Below are 17,481 nucleotides of genomic sequence, written 5' to 3'. Positions count from 1 at the left end.
TTTATCACCTCAGTTAATTAAACACACACACACACACACACACACACACACACACACACACACACACACACACACACACACACACACACACACATACACACACACACACACACACACACACACACACATACACACACACACATACACACACACACACACACACACACACACACACACACACATACACACACACATACACACACACACACACACACACACACATACACACACACACACACACACACACACACACACACACACACACACACATACAGCATTGCAAAAAATATATATCATGTGTATATACACACTACACGTATTACAACATTTCTCACAAGCTCACCCTGATCCATGTGTTTACAAAACAAACACAGATATTAAGCGGAGGATTATTCATACCTTATGACGTGTGTGTTTATATATATATATATATATATATATATATATATATATATATATATATATATATATATATATATATATATATATATATATATATATACATATATATATATATATATATATATATATATGTATATATATATATATATATACATATATATATATATATATATATATATATATATATATATATATATATATATATATATATATATATATATATATATATATATATATATATATATATATATATATATATATATATATATATATATATATATATATATATATATATATATATATATATATATATATATATGTATGATGGGGTCCACCTCTGGTGAAAATTGTGGCAGCCACAGTCTCGGAGAAGTGGATAAAAAGGCTTCAAGGAAGAATATTTGCATTTCTTCCTGAAGCCGTTTGAATATTCCAATTCCCCTACCACTCCATTTTGTTTTTTTCATATTTTTTTTTACCAATAGGAATATTTTATTACATAATATGGTACAAATGATTTAAGAGATACGTTGTTGATATAGAGGTGGCATATACGGTACATGTTGTTACGTGTGTATCACCGATTATAAGGCGAAAATCTCATCCAGCTCCTCAGAGCTGGGGCGCGTGCCCAAAATACAGCAGGCATTACCCCTTTGAACAGCCGCACTGAGCCGCTGGAACAGAAAACTAGCTGCCCTGGGATCCCTAGTTACCCTGATGAGTCTTTTTCCCAGCTCCTTAAGGAATTTAGATGCATCGTTTCCCTATGAGCCAAGGGTCTCTGAGCCTATGGGAACAAACATAAAATGATGGGCAAGTTCTCCATATTTTCTAGACTTTTGGGACTCCCTGAAGCTGGCAGCTGCCCCTCCTTCCTCCCTGGTGTATTGGAGATAGGTATCAGCCAAGGTAGATGCACATGTATAGTCCCACACCACCTGCTTCCCATCTGTCCAGGCTTTAAGGGTGATACCATCTGGACGCTTCTGGCTGCCATCAGATCTGCATAGCTGGAGTGGCTCCCTTACTGCTGGGCATCCAGCTGTTGTGAGGCTCCTCTTGATAATGTTATTAACCTCCTCATGTCTTGCAATCTTTCCCTCGGATTTACGGCACACAAAACCATGGTACCCGAATCGGTCTGCTGCTTCACTGCCACAAATACACCAGACACGTTTTCTAAGACATATTCGAATATACAATAATATAATTATTAGTGGCTAGGCCAAGACAAGACGTTTCAGCAGTTGGCAGTATCAGTACCACCTCGGACACACATACACGTTATGCCGAAATTGCGTGATGAATGATTGGATTCAAACGTTTAATTGTATCGCAAATTGGTCTATTATTTGTAATTAAGCTCCGAGTCAGGGTGTTTTTGTTCTAATGGATGTTCATGTCTCATGTTGATTTATAATTGCTGGGAGAGACGACGTGCGTGTTCCTGGTTACTGGGAAATATATATATATATATATATATATATATATATATATATATATATATATATATATATATATATATATATATATATATATATATATATATATATATGTACACACACACACACACACACACACACACACAAGTTGTGACTTGTCAGGGATAAAGATTTATTAATTTTAAAAAATATATTTAGACATCTTTTTATCCTCGAATTAAATACTTTATTAGTTATTTATGACCAGTTTAAACAATAATAAAATAAGTAAGCAGGCATAGAAACACGTAAACACGGGAGACATGTTGTGTACAGATCTGTGTGATACAGACAAGCTGTGGAACAAGATTTGTTGGAAATGTATCGGTCATAGAACCTTGCTCACACCAGGTGTGACTTAGGTCTCAGGACCAATAAACACGTCTTAATTTATTGCATTTTGTGCCATTATCCACGACGGATATGTTGCTGGTCTAGTCCCCTATCGATCAGTAGTTTGACCTACACTGTTCTAGTTAGACGTGTGAGTAGCCAGTCCAGTGAGATGGAATCCAACCCACAGATTGGAGATGAAACTTGACGATGTTTCGGTCTGTTTTGAACCATTTTCAAAGCGCTAGTGGCTCTAAAATGGTGTACTGCTAATAATAATGATGGAGAACCACATGTTGCAGAGCAAGTCTTCACTGCCACAGAGTTTTGCGTAGTGTTGACTTGACAGATGCCTCGATAAAGTTCTATGAGGAGCGAAACGTTGCTCCAGTAAATGATTGTTCTGTACTCAGTGGCACTCGATCACAAGCTGTGAGTTACAATGGTTTTTCGGCTGACCAAAACGCAAGAAGACGAAGTTTGACTGTCCGCGATATGATTATTCCAACCATCACTCCTGTCTGGAGGCGGAAGAAGGAACCAACGGAAGGAAACACAATTGGCGAATGGCCAGACATGTTAGACGTAAATGACGAAATAGTGGAAACGTATGGGCGATTAAAGCTGACAATGAGGCAGCTGAAACAAGGATGACTGGGAAAGCAGATGAAGAGAAGGGAGGAGAAGAGGAACCGATGGAACAGCTAATTTAGAGAAGGATATCAGGAGATACCTAAAATTATAACTTTATTATAGGAAACTGCAGGAAAAAAATAGCACATGTCAGAGGGAAGCTAGAGATAATGAGTGTGCAAATGAGAGAGAGAGAGAGAAAGAGAGAGAGAGGAGTATGAGGGTAAAATTGAGTGGATGAGAAAGGAAAGAAAAAATTTTCTCGTTAATTATACATGAACGACACATAGATCTCAGTAATAAAAAAAATACTTAAAAAGGAATGTATCCATTGATCCAGACATTTACTATAAGGAAACGTAAATGACTTAGTCAATGCACAAGTTTCTTTTACCCACAACACGTCAGTATGCCACACCAGTTCCTTTTAAAAATTAATGGAAAAAGCCAAGGACAACAAAGGAATACAGATTTAATAACAGGTCCACGTGGAAGTATATGAGAACGACAAAGAAAGACTTGGAAGTCCACACCGAGGCTGTCTGATGAGAGGAACGATCTGCGTTCTACCTAAAGTAAGAATCATCGTGACAATTAAGGGAGACATTACGAGTTAGATACTTATGCAACACTTGGGTATCTTTATTGTGGAAACGTTTCGCCAACTAGTGCCCTCCTCAGTCCAATACAGAGAAGGATGTTGAAGATCAGAAGGAGTTTGAGGTAACCAGTTCCTCAGCCTGTCGGTTCTGTGAATCATTTGTCTGCGTAGCAGAGACGCACATCGGTGACATCTTTCAATGCACCTGAACAGATAAAAGACACAAAGAGAACGAGAGAAGAACAAGAGATGAATTTATAGGAAGAAGAAGCGGGCAAAGTTTTTACGAATAGTGTTAAGAGACAAAGATTTTACGAATCGTAGACGTACAAGAGGAAGCGTCTGATTGAATCTTCATCGAAGAAGAAACGGAACGAAATAAAAACTGCAAAAAAAGAAGAGAAATCAAACACGTAGTACGAGGATGTAAACATCGAGAAGTCCACCATAAAATGGTACCACACATGTACCACAGTCAGGGATATCCCGGTATCCCATGACACCAGAGCAATATCCCAGTACCCCATGAAACCAAAGGTGTGTCCCAGTACCCCATGACACCAGAGGAGTATCCCAGTACCCCATGGCACCAGAGGAGTATCCCAGTACCCCATGGCACCAGAGGTGTGTCCCAGTACCCCATGACACCAGAGGAGTATCTCAGTACCCCATGACACCAGAGGAGTATCCCAGTACCCCATGACACCAGAGGAGTATCCCAGTACCCCATGAAACCAAAGGTGTATCCCAGTACCCCATGACACCAGAGGAGTATCCCAGTACCCCATGACACCAGAGGAGTATCCCAGTACCCCACGGCACCAGAGGTGTGTCCCAGTACCCCACGACACCAAAGGTGTATCCCAGTTCCCCATGACACCAGAGGAGTATTCCAGTACCCCACGACACCAGAGGAGTATCCCAGTACCCCATGACACCAGAGGAGTATTTCAGTACCCCTTGACATCAGAGGAGTATCCCAGTACCCCATGACACCAGAGGAGTATCCCAGTACCCCATGACACCAGAGAAGTATCCCGGTACCCCATGACACCAGAGGAGTATCCCAGTACCCCATGACACCAAAGGAGTATCCCGGTACCCCATGACACCAGAGGAGTATCCCAGTACCTCATGACACCAGAGGAGTATCCCAGTACTTCATGACACAAGAGGAGTATCCCGGTACCCCATGACACCAGAGGAGTATCCCAGTATCCCATGACACCAAAGGTGCATCCCAGTACCCCATGACACCAGAGGAGTATCCCGGTACCCCATGACACCAGAGGAGTATCCCAGTACCCCATGACACCAGAGGTGTATCCCAGTACCCCATGACACTAAAAGTGTATCCCAGTACCCCATGACACCAAAGGTGTATCCCAGTACCCCATGATACCAAAGGTGCATCCCAGTACCCCATGACACCAGAGGAGTATCCCGGTACCCCATGACACCAGAGGAGTATCCCAGTACCCCATGACACCAGAGGTGTATCCCAGTACCCCATGACACTAAAAGTGTATCCCAGTACCCCATGACACCAAAGGTGTATCCCAGTACCCCATGATACCAAAGGTGCATCCCAGTACCCCATGACACCAGAGGAGTATCCCGGTACCCCATGACACCAAAGGTGTATCCCAGCACCCCATGATACCAAAGGTGTATCCCATTTCCCCACGACACCACAGCAGTAGCCCAGCCATGGTATGACAAAAATACAGAATACCAGAAAAAGACGGAAATTTGAATATTTCTCTCCCTTGACACCATATTGATATTCCAGTCTCCCTTCCACAGTATTCCCTGTCACTCATTACCAGCACACAACCAGTCATCTCCCTCTATCCCGTGATCCCCTTGTATTCTCCCCATGAACTCATTATCTTTCTTTCCATGAGCCCTCTTGTGCACCCATCCATAAGCCATACACAGTTCTTCCCCTGTCTCTCAAAAGAATATTTTGGAAAAATGTTTACTGCAAGATAATAAGAGATGGGCCGTTCTCCAGAAAGCTTTGGTGAGGTAAAGAAGAAAAAATATAAACCATCATTCATTCGATTGCTCTCTTGGCAGAAGTGCAGCAACATCCCAGTCCATCCTTCAGAGGATTTATTTGTATAATTTAAGAACATAAGAACATAAGAATGGAGGAACATCGCAGAAGTCCTACTTTATCCCGAATGCTTTTGCAATTATGTTTTTCCAAAAAATCCTTCTGAATCAATTTTTTTTTTTTGGGGGGGGGGGGGTGAATATTTTAACCAGTACTTCTGCCTTTCACATAGTAATGAAACTTTTATATATATATATATATATATATATATATATATATATATATATATATATATATATATATATATATATATATATATATATATATATATATATACATATATATGCAAAACAACCACTGTGAAAGAAAAGAGAATTTCTCTATTCTTTCACAGTGGTTGTTTTGCATATTTTGAAATCACCTGTTTACTGTGATCTTATCGCATATACATATATATATATATATATATATATATATATATATATATATATATATATATATATATATATATATATACATATATATATATATATATATATATATATATATATATATATATATATATATATATATATATATATATATATATATATATATATATATAAATTATCGTATATTTTAATTAAGCTTTTTTTTTTTTTTTTTTTTTTGCCTTTAGATATTGCTCCTACTTGTTCCTTGTAGTTTATCGGGAATGTATCGGTGGGAGTAGCAAGGGTTGTCCCTCTCTCTTGTTTACCTCGCCAGCCGAGTTGTTTACCTGGTGAACGTGTTTACACACGTCACAATCAGCTGATGGATGCCAACATAAAACTCGAGCGAACCTGCAAGAGATCGATCCGCTGAAAATATTCAACCTATCCACATTTTACTTCGCCAGTTTTATTACGCAGTTTCCAGCGTCAGTTTCTTACGTACGGTTACATAGACATTTAAAAACAAGTATATTTAATTATAAAGAGGGAATTATAAAGTAACGTTGAGAAAAAGTTCTGTTGTGAACGCGCATCACAAATGTTTCGGTGACTATTATATTCTTACGGAAGTTGAGAAAAAGGTCATACGAGAAGGAGTTGAAGTATCGTGTGAAAGAACCAATAATAATTCGATATTCTGACGCAAATTCTCCCGCAGGTTGTTTCTTGCGTCGTTCTCAGGCACTGCGCTGACCTTCAGATACCCGTAGTTGGTGTTTCCATTTATTACAGACTGAATGCTGTTGAAATTCCTTAATAATCAGTGCTAAGTGAACTATGATGTAGACACACTCCTGGAAAAACAGCGATCCACCGAGTGATGAATGTGCTTCCACTTCCACGGCCTCCAAAGGAAGAGTTTGAGGCTAGATCCTCCGTCTTCTAAATCCGACTTTGTTTCTGATAAGTCATTACCTATGTATATATATATATATATATATATATATATATATATATATATATATATATATATATATATATATATATGTATATATATATATATATATATATATATATATATATGTATATATATATATATATATATATATATATATATATATATATATATATATATATATATATATATATATATATATATATATATATATATATATATATATATATATATATATATATATATATATATATATATATATATATATATATATATATATAATGTTCATAAACCCAAAAAAATTCATTTACTAGGGAAGAGAAAATATATATATCAACTATCACAACGTGACTGGCGTGAAATTTAACGAAAATTATATCGCGTTCACATTGCATAATTACAGCAATATCAGGCATCAAATATGTCTTTCAATTTCACTGAGACCTGACAAAAGGGAGGGTAGCTGACACTATTTTTTCCCTCTCGGGAATCCCTTTAAGGGCTCTTGACCCAAGGAATTGGAGCCATTCCTCCTGTCTTCAGATCCAACTTGTTTACAAGCCATTTCCTAGGCTGAAGGAAATGGAATACCTAGAGAAATAGTGTGGTACAGAGAAGAGTTCATTGGTTTCTCGGGTTGCGTTGGTCGATAGGTGATGACTGATCAGAAACAGAGGATCGAGCCTCAGATTCTTCCTTTGGTGAATGATCTACACTAGTTTAGTGTTTCATGTAATTTAATATACAATAACAGTCACGAAACCTGAGTACCCTGCTGACACTGTTGTTTGTGTGTATGTGTGTGTACTCACTCACCTAGTTGTTGCAGGGGTCGAGTCATAGCTCCTGTATGTGTGTGTGTGTGTGTGTGTGTGTACGAAATTGCAGCATTGTAACTTACTGATATTTTATATATTACCATTAACCAACTGCTGCTAATGTGCAGCTGTTGCTACTGTATTTGTCTACAGCTGTAATCACTGTGTTGGTGTATATCTGCAGTCAGTATCACTGTGTTTGGCCGCAGCTGTTCTCACTGTGTTTGTGCAGCGCTGTTATCACTGTCTATATATATATATATATATATATATATATATATATATATATATATATATATATATATATATATATATATATATATATATATATATGTATATATATATATATATATATATATATATATATATATATATATATATATATATATATATATATATATATATATATATATATATATATATATATATATATATATATATATGTGTGTGTGTGTGTGTGTACAGCATTACTGCACTGTGCTTTAGCGACGAAGGTTACTACTCGCTTAATTCTTTTAATTCTTTAATTAGGAGAATCTACAATCCTTGGCAATGGTTGGCAGGATAACTACCAGAACCTCAAAGAGGAATTGATACCCGGACCTCAGAGAGTAACTCATGGCCGGAACTCAAAGCGAAGTTTATGCCCAAGATAGTAAAGAGGAATTTATGCCCCGACCTCAAAGAGTAGCATAAGTTCGGAACTCAAAGCGGAGTTTATGCCCAAAATATTATAGAGGAATTTATGCCCAGACCTTAAAGATTGATTTATTTCCCCATCTCAACGAGGATCGCAAAGAATTTATAACCATAAATCAAAGAGAAATTAATACCTGGGATTCTAAAGGGGGTAACTGTTTCCCATAAATTAAGAGGACTTTATATCTGGATATGAAAGGGGGCATGTGTACGGATGAGTGCAAAATTTCTCACGGTTTGAATTACCACAAAAAAAGAGGTCAGAATTACCTCCCTCCCCACAAAAAAAAAAAAAGAAAATAGAAAAACGCATTGTGGATAAAACTGTCTCTGGTAAACCTAAATAAAACAAGTGGAGAGGAACTGGATGGAGGCAGCCCGTATGTAAAGTAGTAGCCACTAAAATCCACCAACAATGTGTCTCAAACATTGTTTGCAAGCTTCACACCTCCACCTGGCTTTACCGAATCCTATATACTCTCTGGAACTGCATTACCCCTACGGGCTTATCACTCTCTCCCTTTTATCCCCCCCCCATAAATATAATAACTTTGACTAGAAAGATGTGAAGAATCAAAGACTAATAGCAATCATTATGAAAAATATTGTGACGTACAGTTATAGAGGTAGTTAAATAATAATGGAACTTAGCATACTACTACTACTACTACTACTACTACTACTACTACTAATAATAATAATAATAATAATAATAATAATAATAATAATAATAATAATAATAATAATAATTAATAATAATAACATTAATAATGGTAATAATAATAATAATAATAATAATAATAATAATAATAATAATAATAATAATAATAATAAAATTAATACCTTCCTCTTCCTTGAATCAACCTGATTTCCACCCACTCAACACACGCTGCATGATTCCTAGGAGCTCAGCTCTGAATAACTCATACAGGATTAGCTCTTCACATTATTAATAATATTGCCTGAGAAAATATCGTTCATTAGACGTGCATAAGATGAAGTGTTTAACTCTGTACTAAATATGTGAGTTTTAGAGGCTAACTTAACTAACATTTAAATCAAGGATACTTTAGATCTATTATGTAAACTTTCAGTGTGTGTGTGTGTGTGTGTGTGTGTGTGTGTGTGTGTGTGTGTGTGTGTGTGTGTGTGTGTGTGTGTGTGTGTACGCTGAGAGAGACATATCTTTCAGTTAATATGTGTTCTCAGAGATATATATCTCTCATTGAATATACTCTCTGAGACAAAGCACTTTTCGTGTGTATCTCCCTCAGTATATACATACATTGTATATATACAAACTGTGGATATACGTACTGTGTATATGCAATAAGATATCTGTCTTGTTGTTTCCTCTGCTCCGCCTCGGAAGTTAATAATTATCTGTTACTCTGCATATCAATCAAATATTTCTTTAATTTATTCGTTACTTAGAGCATTGATTTCCTTAAAGACAGAATATATCTATAGAAAGGTATAAATTTATAAGAACAATTTATATATTTATTGTATAAATGATATATTTATAAAGACAATATAAACTGCAAAGGTGTACAACAAATGGGATTAGTCTGTTATTTACACAGAGAGACTTCAAGATTACTCTGAAATTTCTGATACGATAACTGCAATGTTAGTTGCGGAAATAATGTTAAAATTAATGTTAACATTAATGTTAACATTATCTCTTCGTCTCATTGCTCATCAATGGGGAATAACATATTATTGATAAAGAATTTTTAATAAACCTAATGTTAATACGATTTCATTAATTTAGTGAAATCATTTCAGTACTGCAATGTTATTTTAGAATTACCTTATGGCCATATATTCTTCCCTTAAAAGTTTAGTAAGGTAACTGATAACAGTTAAACTCTAATTTATCTGTGTTATTTATTCTGTAGATACAATATTTTAAAACCAGATACGTTGATGACCTTATTGGATTTTTGCCTCGTTCATCACTGCATCAACACGCTGACAAGGTTAAATTGTATCAGTCAATCGTAGGACATTAATGCTGGAGAGGAAAATAATAAATGCTTATGGGTTACAGTCGAATGTTGAAATTAAGCAAAAAAAAACTTCAAAATCTTGCAAATATAATGTATGTCGCTTTTTATGCCACAAATACTACTGATGGGAATTTGCTCTTTTTAATTATATATATGTAAAGTCAAATATATTACAGCTATCGAAGGTTTTGGGGACGTAGAGTCGAAAATTATATCAGATGTTGTCTACGAACAGCAATACACCGGAAGCTGCCTAACAAAATGTTACATGTCATTGCCAGATAGATGTATAACAACAATGAAAAGAATAGATTCATTACCTAAATATTCTTTTGGCACCAGAACTTTACTGATATTCCATCGTCTAAATTGTTTATCATATGAGCAGCATTTCTTCAGAGAACAAGAACCAGCTCATGAAAAAATAATCTGGTTGAGTCTGTGTCAAACATTCCTTTCAAAATTATGTTCAAAGTAATGTGTTTATTGCACGCAAGGATACTCACGTATTTACCAACATAAATATAATATTAACATCATTCGGCTTAATAGGGATAATTTTCAATATAAAAGAAATAAGATTCAATTCATAAAAAAATCCATTATAAAAATATATGAGACCTGGAGCCAAATATATAATTACATCAAAATTTTGAAAATACTCAAATTGATATATATGCACATCAATCATAAATTTAATTCAAATTTATGTCTATGGGATTTCTCACCTTGTAATCATTGACATCACGTATATCATACAAGTATATCAACTTGATGTATAGTATATCTGGAAAAGATGCGATAATTCCTGAGGTAAAGATGTAAGATGCATCTTGTAAAATGGAAGGATGTCGCCGGGATGCTGTGATAGGACCAGACACATCAAAGGAAAGTAAATAAATAACAAAAAGGCACAATACCGTGACTTTGTCAATGGTCCAAGTCGGACCGAAACGTCGTCGTAAGCTTCTCTCTTTTATGTGCGGGTTATTTGTGTATCAAAGAAAAGGTTCGTCATCTAAACTCATCACGGGATACCAATGTTCTTATATATCGACCAGTATTTTGATATTACATAAGATGAGGTTTAAGGAATTTATTGAGAGACGTTAAAAGTCCCCCAGAGACTTTATCATTTGATAAAGTTCCTGGTGGCCGAAAAATCTTCTCATCAAAATGTCCTAAGCCATATATTGTGTCTTATTAACGAAGCTTATCGCTGTATCTAGCACAAGGATGAGAAATAAACACAGATGCATTTACAGGAAAGCTTTATCGAAGACGTTTCTCCCGTATATAATTTAAGACACATTTTAATGTTTATATTTCTCATCTTGTCACTATTTGAGGCTATTACCTTCCTAGTTGCATGGTATCGTATTGACTCGACAAAATGTTAAAATATTTCCTGTTTAAAACATTGTAGTCAATGTTTAACAATGTTTACTAATAACGCTGCAGTACAGTCTGCTTATTGTTAAGTTTGTTCTAAGAAATCTAACCAAATGCTTTAGTTTTTATCAATGTAAGTGAGCGTAAAATGTTAGCAAGCAGTGAAATTGATGGTGAGCAGTTGGGGCACATCATGAGACTCGACCCATGCAACCACAAAAAAGTGAGCGCACACGTAGACACACACATAAATGTCCTACGAAGAAAGGTTAAGGAAAATCGGTCTGACGGCACTGGAAGACAGGAGGGTCAGGGGAGACATGATAGCAACATACAAAATACTACGTGGAATAGACAAGGTGAACAGAGACAGGATGTTCCAGAGAGAGGACACAGAAACAAGGGGTGACAATTAGAAGCTGAAGACTCAGACGAGTCACAGGGATGTTAGGAAGTATTTCTTCAGTCATATTGTTGTCAGGAAGTGGAATAGTCCAGCAAGTGAGGGAGTGTAGGTAGGAACCATACATAGCTTTAAAACGAGGTATGACAAAGCAGAGAGAGAGAGGACCTACTAGCGATCAGTGAAGAGGCTGGGCTAGGAGCTGAGTCTCGATCCTGCAACCACAGTTAGGTGAGTAGGGTTAGATGAGTACACACGTGGACACTCGGTGAGTACACAAAGGTACATAAATATACAATGAATAGAAACACAAATTCATAAAGGAACGCATCTTAACAAGGAAGAACTGTTGATTCAAGTCCTTTGTGTGTGTGTGTGTGTGTGTGTGTGTGTGTGTGTGTGTGTGTGTGTGTGTGTGTGTGTGTGTGTGTGTGTGTGTGTGTGTGTGTGTGTGTGTGTGTGTGTGTGTGTGTGAGTGTGTGTGTGTGTGTGTGTGTGTGTGTGTGTGTGTGTGTGTGTGTGTGCGTGTGTGTGTGTGTGTGTGTGTGTGTGTGTGTGTGTGTGTGTGTGTGTGTGTGTGTGTGTGTGTGTGTGTGTGTGTGTGTGTGTGTGTGTGTGTATGTTTGTGTGTGTGCGTGTGTGTGTGTTTGTGTGTGTGTGTATGTTTGTTTGTGTGTGTGTGTGTGTGAGCGAGCATGTGTGCGCATGTTTATGTGTGTGTGTACTCACCTATTTGTGGTTGCAGGGGTCGATTCATAGCTCCTGGCCCTGAATGTGTGTGAGTTTGTGTGTGTGTGTGTGTGTGTGTGTGTGTGTGTGTGTGTGTGTGTGTGTGTGTGTGTGTGTGTGTGTGTGTGTGTGTGTGTGTGTGTGTGTATGCATGTGCATGTGCGTGTGTATGCGCGCGTGTATGCGCATATATATACGCATGTGTGCAAAAAGATCGCCTTCCAGCTACTACATGTGCAAAGTTACCAGTAGTTCAACAATACCTGAAACATAAACCTCTGTTAAATAGACATTACTCTTACACATTCATCCTCATAAACAGCTGCAGTCTTCCCCAGATCGATGTTAACGTTATCACTATTTTTACTAATCATCGTTTGTTATCACTATCTTTACTAATCATCGTTTCGACAGCAAAAAAATAGTTACGAATGTTAAACACACATTGCCCTGAGGTCTTCATTATATATGCTAATTTACGTGAATTATGAGCACCCTCTTTCTGCCTTTGACGTCGCTCCAGGAATTACGTCTCAAACGAACCAGCAGACCACAGCCCAATTATTCTATAAGACTGGCACGTAAGTTTGGTATCTTCTGGCCGGTGGCTCGATAACTTTGCTGTGTGGGCCTGACACCAGAGTGACAATCTCAGTCTTACACACAAAGATAAGGCTTGGTCCAGTGCCTTTGCAAGACTTATTTACAAGTAGCGTTGAAAGGCTCCATATCCAGAGCAAATACTCTTTATAGACCAACTCTGAAGAAAGTCTTGAACAGAGAGCTTCATCGAGGCTATAAATAAAAGTTCGCTTTATACACTGTAGCCATATCGGTCCGGTGCTTATCGAACTACAGCACTGTGATATGTGCGACACTGATATGTACACCACTGTAATATGTTCAAAATTGTGATATGTGGGTTCTCGTTGTAACTTTTGTACCCCGGCTGATTTCTGCAATTTGTGTTGGGAGCATTAGGGAGTAAATAGGCAACCTTGCAACTGCAAGTACCCCAGCACTCCTTCCACGATATATGGCAGTTTTATTTCTTCCATCTTTTCCTTTTCAAACCTTGATTGTCCTCTAAGTCTTCTCTGATGGGTCATGACTCTCTCATTGAACTACTTATGCTCTCCCCGTAATTAACAGAGTGAATCGAAATGTGTTTGTAATGAATTTGTTGCATCATCATATGCGATAATACATGAGGCTCTCTTCAGCTATCTCTTCCCTGACACTCGTTATCGATCTTGCTATCTTCAGCTATCTTACCTCAGATCTTCGCTACTGTCCATGCTATCTTGAGGTATAACACCTCCAGACTCTCATAATATCATTATATTTTTTTTTCCTCACTGACATATTCTTTTAGCGCATCAGCCCTCAGGAGGGAGTCTTCCACACTACATCCGGCATCACCCACAAGCTGTCCTAACTCCTTCTTCCTCTCTGCCTCCCTCAGCACAGTTATGACCATATCTACCACGCTCACCACAACATTAACAGCTTCCCACAGCTCTTAACAACTGTCACCATCACCACGCTCCCACAACTTCAGACAACCGCAGCTGTAACAGCTACAACACCTCTCACAGCCTCCCAGACTTCAACCACAGCTGTAACCGCTACCACACCCTCATAGCCTCCCAGATATCAACCACAGCTGTAACCGCTACCACACCCTCACAGCCTCCCAGACATCAACCACAGCTGTAAGAGCTACCACAGCCTCCCAGACATCAACCACAGCTGTAACAGCTACCACACCCTCACAGCCTCCCAGACATCAACCACAGCTGTAAGAGCTACCACACCCTCACAGCCTCCCAGACATCAACCACAGCTGTAACAGCCACCACACCCCTTACAGCCTCCCAGACATCAACCACAGCTGTAACAGCTACCACACCCTCACAGCCTCCCAGACATCAACCACAGCTACAACAGCTACCACACCCTCACAGCCTCCCAGACATCAACCACAGCTGTAAGAGCTACCACAGCCTCCCAGACATCAACCACAGCTGCAACAGCTACCACACCCTCACAGCCTCCTAAACTTCAACCACATCCACGAAGTTCTCTCACCTCCTCAGCCACCACCGGCTCGATTGCACTCCCCAACAAATATTCCTGCCTGGCTTTAACCACTTAGAAATTCAGGTGCAGGAAGTTTATTGTCAGAATTGCTGTTCAGTTTTAGTAAGGAATTTCTGTATCACACGCTCAGGCTCTTACCTAAGCCTTCTGGAGGCAAGATTTATTATCTGTATTCAATTTCTGTTTCTATCAGTTATGCATCTGAATATAATTAGGTAGAATGCATATCGCATGAGGTTCAAGTTAGTTTAAATTATATTACAAGTGTTGTTATATGCAAGTTGCGGATAAACTGGTGATGGTCGATGTTTTGGGAAATTTATAATGCCTTTGTTTCGCACTTTTCGAAAAATAAATAATCCGAAATTCTATTTGATGATACACAGGTTTTCAGTTAGGATCACGGGGAAGACTGGATCTCTATAACGGCAACATTTAGGAGATTCAATCAAATCTAAAGGCGATAAAGAATTAATTCCACACTATTAAACTGGACATTCTCGTGATCTCAAGCAATTTTTCATTCATATAAATATTCTGCAGAGTCATCCTTGTTTCTGACCTCTTCCTAATGGGACGATCGTATTTTTTAGAGTTTCATTTTCTTCCCATCAATTATCGTTTGCCCCATTCCCTCTAGTTTATCTCATGGTTTCGTGCCTTACCTCTACTGCGACTGAAATTTTTATCTTGCTAATATACGACAATATTAGAGTAGCTATCTGTGTTTTTGGGGGAAAGGAGGAAGGGAGTTGATTGTTTTTTCTTGAAGAAATATATTTAAACATTAAAAACACATGAAATATATAAGGGTAACCTGAGGAGAGTGTTAGTACTCACCTCATCGTCTAGATTTATTTTACTGTAGGGTGAAGGAGGCTGTAAGCATTGATGTCCAGTATCCACAGAACTACTGACCACAGATGCAGTATTCCCTCGCCAGTTAGCGAGCCACTTGGAGCATCCACTGGCTTGCCATCGTGTATACAACTTGAGACTTGCAGTCAGTTGTATCAGTTTACTTGCAACTTATACTAACCACACATACACACACTCACACTCACACACACACACTTTGTAGTCACGCCAGAAAGAAATCCAGGGACTGAGAAATCCTTTCCAGAAAAAAACTTCTTATCTCACTTCATTATCAAATATATAATTCATTCAGTATTGGCATATTTACGGGACTGTAATAGCCTTTTCAGTTACAATATAAACTTTCGTGATAGCATGTAACTTCGCACAGATTCACAACACGTGTTTTGTATCACTCTCCGACCATGTCAGCTTAGAGCTGTGGCGCTGAGGACGTGATGTCCAGACGCTGAGATGGGAAAAGAGAGATGTGGCAGGAGGGAGACCGAACACAGCCGGTGGGCAGAGCAGAGGCAGGCAGCAGACTGCTGACTTCTGCGCTGCCTGCCCGGACCGCAGCTGCTGCTCGCACGCGCAATACCGCGCCTCCCCCGCTACACGTTAAGCCCACCACCGTATACAAACATAAACTCGAATAACGTTTTCGGAGCCTGTTTTTCTCTTATTATATCGGGTTGCGAGTCTCATTTGCAGATGTTCTATAACCGCGGTGAACCTTTAAACCTGCAGGAGTGATGCAGCTTCTGGGGGAGACGATGAGGTTCGATCCCAATAAGAGAAGGATAACTCTAACTCCCTGGACCAAAAAACCTTCCCGTCTTTCGTGGAAATTGACTTGTAGATGCTAATTCAACCTATGTTTACTTATAAATTATTTTCCAACACATTTCCACATTTAAGTGATAAGTAGTGCATTTGGCAGTGTAAGAAAACAGATCTGTATTAACAGGTGGTACATCTGGCAGTGTGAGAGAACAGATCTGTAGTAACAGGTGGTACATCTGGCAGTGTAAGAGAACAGATCTGTAGTAACAGGTGGTACATCTGGCAGTGTGAGAGAACAGATCTGTAGTAACAGGTGGTACATCTGGCAGTGTGAGAGAACAGATCTGTAGTAACAGGTGGTACATCTGGCAGTGTGAGAGAACAGATCTGTAGTAACAGGTGGTACATCTGGCAGTGTAAGAGAACAGATCTGTAGTAACAGGTGGTACATCTGGCAGTGTAAGAGAACAGATCTGTAGTAGCAGGTGGTACATCTGGCAGTGTAAGAGAACAGATCTGTGGTAACAGGTGGTACATCTGGCAGTGTAAGAGAACAAATCTGTAGTAGCAGGTGGTACATCTGGCAGTGTAAGAGAACAGATCTGTAGTAACAGGTGGTACATCTGGCAGTGTAAGAGAACATATCTGTAGTAGCAGGTGGTACATCTGGCAGTGTGAGAGAACAGATCTGTAGTAGCAGGTGGTACATCTGGCAGTGTGAGAGAACAGATCTGTAGTAGCAGGTGGTACATCTGGCAGTGCGAGAGAACAGATCTGTAGTAGCAGGTGGTG

General features: G+C 38.5%; 1 protein-coding gene across 2 annotated transcripts in view; it reads right to left on the bottom strand.

Moving 5' to 3' along the window:
• LOC128687554 (zwei Ig domain protein zig-8) overlaps positions 1 to 16,432 on the bottom strand; it is a 224,129-nt gene extending 207,697 nt beyond the window's left edge. For both annotated transcript variants that reach the window (XM_070084133.1, XM_053775020.2), the window contains exon 1: positions 15,886 to 16,432. In XM_070084133.1, the coding sequence (XP_069940234.1) occupies positions 15,886 to 15,890 (5 nt within the window). In that variant the 5' untranslated portion in view covers positions 15,891 to 16,432. The remainder of the gene's footprint in view (positions 1 to 15,885) is intronic.
• Positions 16,433 to 17,481: the final 1,049 nt, after the last annotated feature.

The sequence above is a fragment of the Cherax quadricarinatus genome, chromosome 11 (genome assembly GCF_038502225.1).
Source record: "Cherax quadricarinatus isolate ZL_2023a chromosome 11, ASM3850222v1, whole genome shotgun sequence".
In the NCBI taxonomy this organism is placed as follows: Eukaryota; Metazoa; Arthropoda; class Malacostraca; order Decapoda; family Parastacidae; genus Cherax; species Cherax quadricarinatus.
The sequence above is the reverse complement of the archived record's forward strand: the minus strand, read 5'-3'. Positions and strand labels throughout refer to the sequence as shown.